At 39.8% G+C, this 13,170-nt stretch overlaps 1 protein-coding gene across 8 annotated transcripts in view; it reads right to left on the bottom strand.

The window, feature by feature from the left end:
• Nucleotides 1–1,528: 1,528 nt before the first annotated feature.
• thrb (thyroid hormone receptor beta) overlaps nucleotides 1,529–13,170 on the bottom strand; it is a 93,263-nt gene continuing 81,621 nt past the window's right edge. For 4 of the 8 annotated variants that reach the window (XM_055055999.1, XM_055055997.1, XM_055055998.1 and 1 more), the window contains 5 exons: nucleotides 12,311–12,516; nucleotides 11,356–11,442; nucleotides 11,066–11,212; nucleotides 10,263–10,521; nucleotides 1,529–9,207 (listed from right to left, as the gene is read on the bottom strand). In XM_055055999.1, the coding sequence (XP_054911974.1) occupies nucleotides 8,966–9,207; nucleotides 10,263–10,521; nucleotides 11,066–11,212; nucleotides 11,356–11,442; nucleotides 12,311–12,516 (941 nt within the window). In that variant the 3' untranslated portion in view covers nucleotides 1,529–8,965. The remainder of the gene's footprint in view (nucleotides 9,208–10,262; nucleotides 10,522–11,065; nucleotides 11,213–11,355; nucleotides 11,443–12,310; nucleotides 12,517–13,170) is intronic. The other 4 variants (XM_055056000.1, XM_055055995.1, XM_055056002.1 and 1 more) reach the window with 2 other exon arrangements.

Here is a 13,170-nt window from a genome sequence, read left to right on the forward strand (position 1 = left end):
TCTCATAAAAAATTATAACTAGTACTTCATATTTAAAGTACTTCATATTTAAACGATGGTAATATAAGAAGCACAAAATTATCATTTGCTGGTGGAACAAGATAAATCTCCCCTCTGCTGTGGAGATGAGAAAAGAAAAGCTGAAGGTCTTTAGTCGCTCCATGCAGAGCAGCTGTCGGCACCGCCGAGAGGGAAACAAGTGTGTAGACAAAATACAAAAAGTGTACCAAAGCATCGTTTAATTTTTCAATTTACAGTCATTCCCCAAATTTGCAGGATCAAAGCTCTGTAGCTGATGTTTGACACACTACATCACAGACGGTGACACAACTAAACTATAAAACTCCACTACTTCTGTATCACCAGCTGATCATTTTGAAAAGGACTGACCTGTCTGTAGGTCCACAAAACCTGGCCAGAGGATTCTGAAGAGGTTCTCCAGAACCAGCTGTATCGTGTGGTTCAAGGCCAGCACCCATCATCGTGTTCCAGAGACGACATGTTATGAAACGTCAGACACACAGTTCTTTCATAAGACCGTGCGACACGTGAGGACAACATAACTCTGAGATGTGTGGATGACACCTAAGGATGACTACCGACGGGATAAGAAGGAAGGTGTCACATCTGGTGACATGGTGTCATCACAGGATCTCAGAGTGGATCGGGCCAAGCAGATGATCCTGAACATATCCGGAGGACCAGAATGTCCTGCGGTGAGTCGCTGACCTCTGCAGCACCAGAGGCACCAGAACCAGAACACACTGAGTTCATGTCCAGGGTCGATGAGCTCTAAAAGCAAGACCACTTGTCAGATTCAACATTAGTCCTAAGCATCAGCAGGTATGAAGTGATGCATGGTATGTTTATTATATCTCCATCAATGTAGCTGTTATTACAAATGAAATGGACTATAACTTCATCATTTTCAAAAACTTGAATACTGATTACATGCATAACAGAAGTAAAACTTTTGCAAAACAAGCATTAATATATGTGTGTATAAATGGATTTTGAAGCGGATCAGGAAGTATGACTAAATTCAGAGTTTCTACATGTAGTTTTGCTCAACAACTACAGGGACTGTGAAAAGCAACTAGAAGTAGCTCAATAACTAAATATCTGATGTCTAATGTTTTTTATATTAACAAATTTCATTAACCGAAGTTTTTTCTCTTCTCTGGTACGTGATCCAGGGCTCTTATCCACATGATCAAACTTCATTACCCTTACAAGCCCAACATCACGCTGGCAGCAGACTGGACCTTTCACTGGACTTCAGCCTTAAATAGGGCTCTGGCTGAGTGCTGGATGGTGCACAGAGGAGTATTTTCTGAGGACTCAGTTTGAAAAACAATCCTTATTAATTAGACAGTTTGTTATAACAACAGTAAACTGATTTAATACATTGTTAAATGTAATTTGAATCAAATATGGATTATGTATCTAATACTGAAGGTCTGACATTAAGATTATTCATTTCACGCAGAAAATGACAAGAGATGAATAAAACATGCAAAGACAAAACTCTTAAAACCATGTTTATTCTCAAGAGCCAGTTCACATTACTTGCAACCATCATTCATTGTGTGCATTTCAAAACCTTCCCCAGGTCCTCTGTATCCATGTACGACCGCTGGGAAGCTGATTACCAGAGGACGGTTCCAGTAAAACCAATTCATTCGCACCATCACTGCCTTTCTCTTCCAGTCAGTGTAGAACGGGTCATACAAGGAACAAAGGAGGGACGTCTGAGCTAACAGGATCCAGAGGTTCTCCTACAATTGTGGGCAAGTGTAGTTGCTGCATTTTGTACTGACAGTGAAGTCCAGCTGCAGTCCTGTAATATGGATGTTACCAAACAACTAATGCTGCACTAACATTTTATGATTTTAGCTGCTTTGCTCAGTTCCTCTGCCGTGATGTTGGGTCAGCACGAGAGCAATCACTTTGCCAATACTACGCAAAAACAATACCATGTTCATCTTATGCTAACGTTAAAAAAAATCTGCAGTCTGAAAATATACATCCTATTTCAACTGTACTGTAAAAAAAAGCTTTTCTATGGTGCAAGTCTTGTGATTGGTTTGTGACTGAGTAACCTTAAGAAGAACAAGTGGGGAGAGAGAACAGTGAACAGGCACCGGTTTCGTCAGCACTGACGACATTTATGTGCACCGACAATGAGAACATGTAGCAAAGGAAAACGGGCTCAGGTTCTAAAACCAGAACTGAGTTTGTGTCTGGAGGAAATCGTCAGGTTTGGTTGTTCTGCCTTTCCTAGAGATTCATTTGGAAACAGAAAGTTGGACTTTCAGCTGCTTCCGTCCTCCTGACAGGGACAAAACAGCAGAGCAAGAGTGTAACATTTGGAGACAATCAGTTGAACTATTTTGTTGTTTATGGAACCTTTGATAATTCTCAATAGACATTTTAAAAAAGACAAAAAAAAAGAAAAGAGAGAGGAAACTCATTATGGTTTTAACTGAACTGTTAAAATCTGTTTTACTATGATTTACTGAAATAAAAAGTTTGAGATCTGAATAAAAACAGACTCAGTGTTGGAATGACTCAAAGCATCCTCGAGTCATTTATCTCGGAATCCCAACTGGAAATTATCCAAAGTGTTTTCCAGCTTTGGTTTCAGAAACCACTAACCAAGCTAAATACGGCGAGCAATATGAGGTCTTCCCACAGAGTTAAACACTCAAGAAACAGTTTTTAAATAAATTGAGGTCGTCCAGTAGGGCTTCTGCTTTAAGACAAAAGTCTGCAGAAGTGTTAAAAAAAAAAAAAAAAATCCAGTTTAAAAAAAATCTTGTGACGTTCATGTTTGATTTGAACCTCAACCACACTGAGTTTGACTCAGGAGTCTGGAAATGCCCAAACCAGGCTGGGAACACACGAATTACACACATCCTTAGTGTTTAGTCAGGACTGATCCAGCAGCCTTCTGTTGCTCTCAACATATTTGGTGACGTGAGGTGACACCGTCACGTCAAACCTGACTGTTGATAGATGGAATATTGACAACTGAAGGCATTCTTGTTTTTTCACAGCTAAATTCAGATGTGGTCATTACACTTTTGACTTTGGTAGAGGTCTGAACTTTCACAAGGCCTTAGTAACTTCATTATGCATGTCTGCATGTCTCAGAAAAGACTTTCTGCAAAGAACTATTCCAAACATGTCATACTTTGACAGAGAACATGCTGACTGCGGCCTAAAGACTTAGTTTCTGATTCGTCCAACAGAACAAAGCAGATCCTGAGGAGGTTCTGCCAGAATGCTTGCAGTGGAATCTGTTGCAATGGATTCAACTTTAACATCAAGTTGTGATAATTCCGTGTTTCTTTACAATGATGACATAGTTTGGAAATTGCTTTCTAAACATTTACGAACACGTTTTGATCCATGGCATCAGTTGCTACTTCAGGTGTGTTTTTCATTTGCATTGTGCTAACACACACCTCGAAGCTCCTGAGTGTCAAACTGAGTAATATTCAATACTCAGATGTTAATGCTAATGATAACTATTAGCATTATATCATAGCATCATGGCTGCTGCTACTTTGCTTTAACCCAGGAAGAAACTTTTTAAAACACAATGTTTATGCATTACAGTGATAATACTGTCCACCTGACATGTTTAACATGTGTTAACATGACAAAGAACAGATCTCTGATTAATTTATATATTAATTAACGTTGACTGATAAAAAGTGTGTATTTGGTTCCCATTAGATTGATACAGTAACTAGATAGGACCAGACTGGAAGACACAGAGGAAGCTAACAGCTAACATCCCAAGAAGTTTCAAAATGCTTTGAGTCTCATAAACTTTTGTAATTTGAAAAAACACAAACTCCTGGTTTCTATGGTTACTCATTTACACACCATTCCCTTCTGCCTCCAATGACAGGGAAAGAGAAAGCTCACTGGACAGACCGGTTTTGTATCCAATATGGCCGCTCACCGGCCGTATTGAATACGAACAGACATAGTGAAAACTGCAGTTGATTTAATTATTAGCTCTTCTTATGGTTTAGTGTTATATTTTTTATTTGTAAATATATATATATTTTAAAACATGTTCCTTTTGTGTTTGAACTCTTAAAATGAAGGGAAATGTATTATGGACTTATATTGCTAACAATATTTAACACTAAATGCTACATCCATTGGTTTTGCATCATAACCAGACAGTGTAATGTGTATTTTTTCCTGAAATCATGCTTATTCTCTTTCATAAGACAATTCTGAATCCATGTTGGATCATCAGTAGAACATGTTAGAGTTGTCTGTCTTCTTTAGTGAACTTTAACAATCTATTAAATAAATATAAAAAGGGGCTCAGAAATAATAAAAATGAGGGGAGACCTGGGGGTTGTTTAGTTCCCTGAGTTTACTTCCTGGACGTTTTTGGTTGAAGAGGGTCATACGACGTAGAATCTGTTTGTATCAACAGGTCAGACTACAGATGGACCCTCTACGTACAAAGTCATTATGTGGAGTTTGAAATAAAGTTTCTTATTAGTGACAGTAGGCGGGTGTGCACGTAAAGGTGGTCAGTGCTGCTTCCCCAAACCCCTGTGGCTCAGCATGGCCAAACCCTGCATTTCAGGTTGGGCTACCTGAGTTTGGGCACCTTTGCGTCCTCCTCCGTCTGATTGTCTGTGCATTTTGTTTCAACCTGTACAGTTCGCAAGGTGTGTGTGTGTGTGTTGGTGTGAGGTCCAGGTCTTTCTAACACTGTAGCAAGTCTATTGCTTTGATAAGAAGGCATCACTTCACAGAAATGAGAGAAGAAGTACAAAATAAAATCACAAGCTGTTTTCAGGTGGAGAGGGAAGCTTGGTGAAAGCCAGACAGATGAATGAAACTCTTTCCACCAGAATAAAATCCTGATAATCTCTGAACATCAACAAAAAACACAACATGCCGACTAAAACAATGACATGAAAGTGAGATGTTTTTTTTTGTTTTTTTTCATAATCTCACCAGTCTCTTCGCTGGATGACAGCCAGCTGATGATATCAGGTTTGTTTTGGACACGTTAACATTCATTCAGCCTTCAGATCCCACCAGCTTGCAGAGTGGCAACTCTGACCTGCATTTTCTGAGCATGTCATTCAATCAGCCATAACATTACGACCACTGACTTGAGGGAGTGAACCATCGACGTCCTGTTCAGTCCCACCTTGCCATGTTTATCCAGAGATTTTTACTGAAAACCTTTCTGCACCCAAAGTGATTCCCAGATATCTCATAAGGGAATCCTGATCGGACTGAGGTTGTTTTTGACTCATAATGCAAACAATTTTAAACTCTAACATATTGCTGCATATTTAAGGATTCGCTTCCTCCATCACCCCGGAGATTCAGAATTTAAACGTTGGACCACATAAAGTCTCCCTCCTTTGCCTTTTTCATCTCTTCCTTAGCAGAAACCCAGCCTGTTCCTCAGCTGCAACTCAAAGTGCTGATTCACTTGGAAAGGTGTCAGAACTCTGTGCGGTGCTGTTCGCTGGGCCCGGCGCTGTCTGCGCTCAGATCACTCTGCTCAGTCAACAGAATGGGGAGAACACTGTTCTCCCCAGTCTGATGAACTAGATCTGGTTTTACATTACATGGGCGGCTGGGTCTGAGTGCTGCTAAACTGGACCAGAACCTGGCGCTTCCACATGTACCTCTAACTGTCATGGTTGAGTGCAGACCTTCATAATAATAATAATAATAATAATAATAATAATAATAATAATAATAATAATAATAATAAACTGGACAACACTGAAAAAAATACAAAATAATACAAAGTATTTGCTTTAGAATCCAGTTCTGATATTATGGCACACTTGAAATTAAACAAAAATAACTTTCAAGTGATTTTTCTGCAAGTCATAGCAGCTTGTTTTGAGTTATTATTTGTAAAAGTGTAAGTTCTACAAGTGGATTTTTTCACTTAAATCAGGAAAATGTCTGGGTTGGCGCTATGAGGGCAGATGATCTGGAGACATAAAGCCTTTATCATGATGATTTTGCTGACTGATAAATTGTCCCAGTTTTATGAGACCATTTTTCAGTCATGTTTTGATAATGGCATGACAGCATTAAAGACCAATAAACTTTAATTTCATAAAGAACACTTAATACTGGAACTGAAAGATATTTTAAATATGTAAAATAACCAACCAAAAACAATGAATAAAACAGAAATGGAAACCACAGACAGCCAAACCACGAGAAAAATGGATTACTATGTGCATGTAAACAAAACTGACCTTCCAAAAATATGGAAATGATCAAGCTCATTTTAATTTTTTATGCGATTGATTGATTTATTGTGGACCCCAGGAAGAGTAGCCCTCGTTATGGCAATGGCTGAAGGGATCCAAATAAATAAACAAACAAACATTGGTTAGTTGTGAGGAAAATCTGCCAGTGGAACTATAACTTTTAAAATCTATATGTAAGAAAGTCCTTTACCTTGCTAAAATGTTACTTTTAAGTTAGTTTTGACTTACTTCAAGTGTACTTTAGAGATATTTGCACTAAAAACAAGACAAAACTACTTGGTAATATTTTGTATTTTTGCAGTATTTTCCTTTCCCTCTTGGAGGTTCTGGCCCGGTTTCAGTCCAACTGAACATTTGATGATGTTAGAGATAATCTAGAGCAAAACCATGAGCCACTGATGGCGAACCTGTTAACGGGGCGCAGCTGTTTTGGAAGGAACAGCGTGCTAACACAATCATAATGTTATGGCTGATTGGTGGAGGTGTCAGGTGTGCTGTATATGACATTATGTTTGCATTATAGAGTACATGTGTGTCACTGCATACCAAACTGCGATTCAGACATGGAAATAAAAACTCTGTTCATTTCACCATTATAGCACCATGACATCACTGCTTCAGCTGACAGTGTTGTGATTACAGAGAGCTGGAAATGAAAAGAAAACAATACTGACATGATTGGATGAGAGAGCCGATCACCATGGATGAGATCTTCACTGAAACATGACTCACTCTCTGTCCCCGTCACATTTTACAAGATATTAAATATGATAATATTCACCATCTTAATATCTAAGAAATAATTTCAATGTGTGTGTGTGTGTGTATGTGGGGGGATACGGGTTTAGGGGTGACGCATTTTATTTTGGCACAATCAGATTCCCTATGATGAGCAGTGATTGTGGTTCTGGTCAGCAGTGAGGTTGTTTGTTATTCCTGACCAGTCTGTGGGGATGAGGAGCAGTTTAACACTCCATCTACTGCTGCATCTACTGCTGCATCTACTGCTGCATCTACTGCTGCATCTGCTGCTGCATCTACTGCTGCATCTACTGCTGCATCTACTGCTGCATCTACTGCTGCATCTACTGCTGCATCTGCTGCTGCATCTACTGCTGCATCTACTGCTGCATCTGCTGCTGCATCTGCTGCTGCATCTACTGCTGCATCTACTGCTGCATCTGCTGCTGCATCTACTGCTGCATCTACTGCTGCATCTACTGCTGCATCTACTGCTGCATCTGCTGCTGCATCTACTGCTGCATCTACTGCTGCATCTACTGCTGCATCTGCTGCTGCATCTACTGCTGCATCTGCTGCTGCGTTCCCTCAGCTGTCAGCTCAGTCTGAATCTCCCATTCGATCAGCTTGTTTCAGTTTAATCTGACTTCAGAGGCGATTAAAATTTTTGCAAAAAAATGTAACAATTCAAATTTCGCATTTTTTACTGTGGGGATCTGCTAAAAAGTTATGAGTACTCGGTATCTTCCCTGAAATAGAGAGCTAGCACCTTAGTTTGATTTGTTTTCCCAGCTGTTACAGATTGTCACAAAGTGTTTTAAGCGTCTAGTTAGAGTATTTGTGTTACAAAAATATAGCTCTGCAAAAATCTAACCAGAATGAACAAACAACTCATGCTTCACACATTCCGTTCTAAATGATGTTGTACATTGTTTAGCTTTTCTCACTGCATGGAGCCTCATCTGAGATCGACCAGAGAAACATTTCAGGCTCTTAAGACAAGCAAAAAACTATTTTCTTTTAAAACATTGTAGCAAAAATATTTCCAACTGCTTCAAACGTAATCTGGTATATTACGACGATGTTGTTTGTTTTTATTTAGACTGTGACTTTAAATAAGAAATATACAAATTGCTAATTGTGCAGAACAGAACATTTGGTTCTGCTTATTATAGAATAACAGCAGGAGCTGATTGACAGACTTCATGCATGTTTACCAGCTACTTTATCGTGTTTCATCTGTTTTTCTGGTGAAAGAGAGAAAAATGCAGCAGGCTTTTTTTCAGTCAGCTCCCTAGCAGTGTGCAGCAGAACGGTGGGGGTTGTGCAGCTCATTCTCAGCGACGCAGCGGCTGCCTGCTTCCAAAATTCTGATTTTTCTGAGAGCTTCTGGACGCAGTTTCATTTGATATGAGCAGCTGGGTTTTGGAGTGAGTCAAGAGACAGTGTGATTCAGAAACCAAAGGGAGACCCATCAGAGCTTCCCTGATTTTCTGCATCAGGTCAACTTTCACTGAGATTCTGAAGAGCATGAAGAAAAAAATAAAAAAAAGACAATATCTCTTTAGTTTCTAACGTTCAAACAGGTGTTAATAAAATCACCATTATGCCAACTGTACAATTGTCAAGAAAGAAAAAAAAACTAGAGTCAAATTGGAGGTGAGAGGTTATATGCACAAAAATAACGACAAACCAAAAAAAAAAAAGGCTATTCACATGTACCCGCAATGTGAGGAATGGTTTCATCCAAAACTAGACCAGGGAGCTAGTCCTAAACTATGGAATGAAGTGACACTCAGTAGTGCTATCAGAGAGTTCAGGGATACGGGCCTCCGGCTGGTACCGCCCCCGAGACCACCAGGGCGCCCAGGCTTTGGACAACGCATGTACACACAGTCCAAACACACTCATACACTGCCGTCCGTTGGTCAGTCCTCGAAGACCTCCAGGAAGAGCGGAGGGAACAGCTCGGTGGGGCACTCCACTTTCATGTGGAGGAAGCGGCTGGCGTGGCAGGCGCCGATCATGCGCAGGTCCGTCACCTTCATCAGCAGCTTGGGCCAGAAATGCGCCACCTTGTGCTTGCGGTAGTTGATGTAATGTTCGAAGGCCAGCAGGAACTCTTCTTGGCAGCGCTCGATTCGTTCCACGCTGGTCAGGCCTGGACGATCTGGACACACAACCACAGTTACTATGACAACCAGGAGGCAGCAGAGAATCTTAAATGAGTTTGTGTATTTCTAAGAGCTAACAATTGCCTTTTTTTGCAAAACAATTTTGTATGATTTGGTCCTGCTCTGTGAACAGATCATGTTAACTTGAGTGACCCACATGGAATTCTTCATTTGCACTTTGAAGAATTCAAAGCACAAATGATTTGACCTCAGGACCTCACCATGATTTGACCTCATGTCCTGAAGTCAAAGCATGTCCTTAGGACATGCTTTGACTTGCTTCTAGAAGATACTTGAAAATGTTATTTGCACATTTTCAAATAGCATTGAAAATGTGCAAATCCTTTTCTTCCCAAAATCCAAGTTTAGATTCCTTCTTTCTCAGGAAGGTCATGTGCAGAAATTTCAACTGTTTTGCAGGACCATGTTAGGGCAAAAATAAAACAAAACATTTGCAACTTTGATTGCCACTTTTTGAAAAAGGTGATTTTATGCCTGGCGGCATCCTGTAGGCACTGATTAAAAGTTGTTTTTCTTAATTCACATGAGAAATGATTTTTACACTAATGTACTGATTCCATGTTACAATATTTTACTGCCATTGATTGCTTATAATACTTGCTGCTGTCTTTATGTGGGAAGTAATAAGGAACATTATATAATAGAAAAAAATGTAAGCTGTGATGTGTTTCATATTAAACGAGAAACGATTCCAGTGAGCAGAACAGAAGGGTAGCTTAGCCCCGCCTCCGTTCTGCATGAGCAGCATTGATCTTCACTGAGGAGCACACAGACCCAAGCTAGCTGGACAAAGCTCCTCACATTGATTATGTTAATTAATTGATTGTTTAATATGGATTTCATGTCAAAGCCAAGTATTCACTCAATCTGTGCTGGCAACAGGAGATGGAGAATAGTCAGTGTTTGTGGACGGAGCACGAACCAAATAATCTGCTGGTTTAAAGTTTAATGATTAACATAAAAACATCTATAATGTGGTCAAGAATAAAAACAGGAGAGGAGCAGAGCAGTTGGTTTTCATCCGGCTTACCGGATGACAGAAGGATTACGGCCTGCAGGAGAGCCACTTCAGAGTCGTCCAGGTTGAAGGAGGCCAACGACACGCCCAGATCAAAGATGGCATCCGACACCACTCCCAGTCCCCCGTTTTTCAGTTGACCTCGAGTTACTGCCATTTCCCCATTTAGCGTGAGGGTTTCGCTGTCTGGGTCGTAGCGTACGGCTGCTCGCAGCGACATGATCTCCATGCAGCAACCTTTTAGCAGGATGATCTGGTCTTCACAAGGCAGCTGGGAACGTCAGGACACACACAGACCACGGAATGTTAATGACTGTCAGAGAGTACAATCACACAAAGGGAGAGAAACTCAACACTGACCACAGACAAGTCACTCAAAGTTAGCAATATAAATTGTGGCATGATGCTAACAGCATTAGCATTAGTGTTACCTACTAAGGAAGGAATAACTTAAGACAGCTAAAGACTAAAGTTGTAGAATTTGCTTTATCATGCAAATTACAATGAATATTAATACTAGTCATCATATGAATTATGTAATTTAAGCTTTCAAGATTACAAGATTTCTTTCCAGGAACTTCAATATTTATAATATTACAATATATATTGTTTCATAATTATAGAAACATAAATAACACACTTTTTGGTGCTTACTTAGAAAAAACACAACATATTTGCAATATTCTTTAGTTACACAACTTTGACACTGAGAAAAGTGTCCAAATTATTTCCAGCTTTTTCTTGGTGCTGTTAACATTTTGGATCAGCTTTTTGCCGTGTTGACTGGCAGCAGAGCTCTCGCCTCTGACACCCACCTCACAGAACATTGGCAGTTTTTTGGCAAAGTCCACCACTCGGGTTATGGCAGGGGTGATAATTTTTGTAAACTGACTGAAGGCTTCAATATCCACTTTATTTTCCTCAGCTGCATTGACCATGGAGGCTTGACCACAATCCTCAGGCTAGAGGACAGAGAACAGGAAAAAGTATCCAGTTTACATATTTTATGATTTGTGTTTTATTCAAATAACATTCATGTGTCGATGTTGGGAAACTAGTTTGGGGACCTGTTATGATTTTATTGGTTATAGCTGCAGGTTCTTACCTTAGTGTCCTTCACCCCTGCTGCACTCTGGTCAGAAGTATAGAATAAATTACATGTTATTTCATTAAGAAGCATTGCTTCCTCGACCTGTTGGATGATCAACAGGAATCGTGAAGTTTCAATGAAGAACCCGTGTCAAGTCAACTAAGAAGAAAACAAGTTAAACTGAGGACAGATGAAAGGTGAGCAGACAGAAAACAGGCACAAAGGTGAAGAAGTTCCAGCTGAGTTTCTGTGGTGGGTGTAAAACACGGAAGTTTCCTTTATACAGCTGCATTCTAATTTTAACAAGAGTCACTAATATGACTGTAACTGGGCTAATTTTATACAAGCATGGTTTTAACCATGAGTGACATGAGAATATTTAGATAAGAATATTTAAATTTAGAACAAAACCAAAATGGGACTGAATATATAAATGCTATAAAAACGTAGTTGAATCCTGCCACAGAAACTCAAGATGAAATTCCCAGCAGACGAACTTAATCTGAGCAGAATTATTAGATTAAACAGAAAAAAAGCACATTTATTAAACAAAACAACAAAAACAGCTCTGAAGCATAAAATCAAAAGCTGCAGAAGAGAGAGAGAAAAAAAAAGACAACAAAAGATAACTTTAAAAGTAAAATTGAGTGATTAGTAGCAGTGGTTAAAGGATTTTGCTTAGAGACAGAAAACATGACAAAAGTAAGATGTTCCATTTTAAATAAGTGTTGCTGCGTTCAGGAACACTTTTCTCCTTCGTCCAGCTAACTCTCCTCACCTCCTCTACAAGGAGATACAAAAACAACACATGGACATATTAACACAGGGAGCAGTGGAACACTGGCTGTGGAGGCAGAGGGGGAACAGGGCTGTAATTGGGCTGGGGGCTCGGATGTGGCAGAGTAAATCAATGCAACGACGGCTGTGGTGAGGAAGAAAAGGGAGGCATCGGGGAGGGGGGAAGTCTCACCAGGAATTTCCTCTTCTGCTTCCAGTGGCTGCCCTGAGCGTTGGTGGACATGTGGGCCTCCGTCACCAGGCGAATGAGCTCCCACTCCTCCTGGGTGGGCTCCAGTCGGTCCCACGCCGTCTTCTGCAGCTCCTCCCTCCGCCGGCGTTCCCGGTTCTCCTCGATCAGCTTCCGCTTGGCCAGCCTCTTGCTGTCGTCCAGAACCACTAGAGCCGAGCGCAGCGGCGGAGAACGGGGATGATGAGAGCAGACAGGAAGGGGGGGGCAGAGCGCAGTGACTCAGCTGGCTACAAATCAGCACACAACCTAAAGCTTACACACTCTCTGCATTCACAACCAGCAAACGTTTTATTATTACAGACGAATTATGAGACTTGTTCACTTGTCTCTGAAATGAATAAATATGGACATTCATAATTTAAACTGAATTTCCTTTGTTGGGTTTTGATCTAATGAACAACAGAGAAGTGGAATTACAATTTCATAAAGTTTTTCTTACTGCTTAGATTATAAGTAGGTTTCATGTTGAGGGTTGTCTTTGTTAGTTACATTACATTATTTGTGAATTAGAGCTCTGTAACGTTTAGGTTTTTTACATTAAATAATCAATAATTTGAATATTTCTTCTAATTGAGCTAGTATTTTGTTAAGTTTTTATTTAGTGATTTATTCTGATCTTAAATGTCATGTTTCATTTGCTATAATCAGAAAATTTAATTTTTTTAAAATGAAATACTAGCAGAAATAACTATATTTGAATGAAAAAAGTGGATGTACTAATTGAATATTGTTTCATAAAAGTTTTTTTTTGCATTCAGGATGGAAATATTCACCATGCTAAATAGCTTTGTTTTATTTGT

This window comes from Poeciliopsis prolifica, unplaced genomic scaffold (assembly GCF_027474105.1).
Source record: "Poeciliopsis prolifica strain line A6 unplaced genomic scaffold, Auburn_PproV2 SCAFFOLD043, whole genome shotgun sequence".
Lineage (NCBI taxonomy): Eukaryota > Metazoa > Chordata > Actinopteri > Cyprinodontiformes > Poeciliidae > Poeciliopsis > Poeciliopsis prolifica.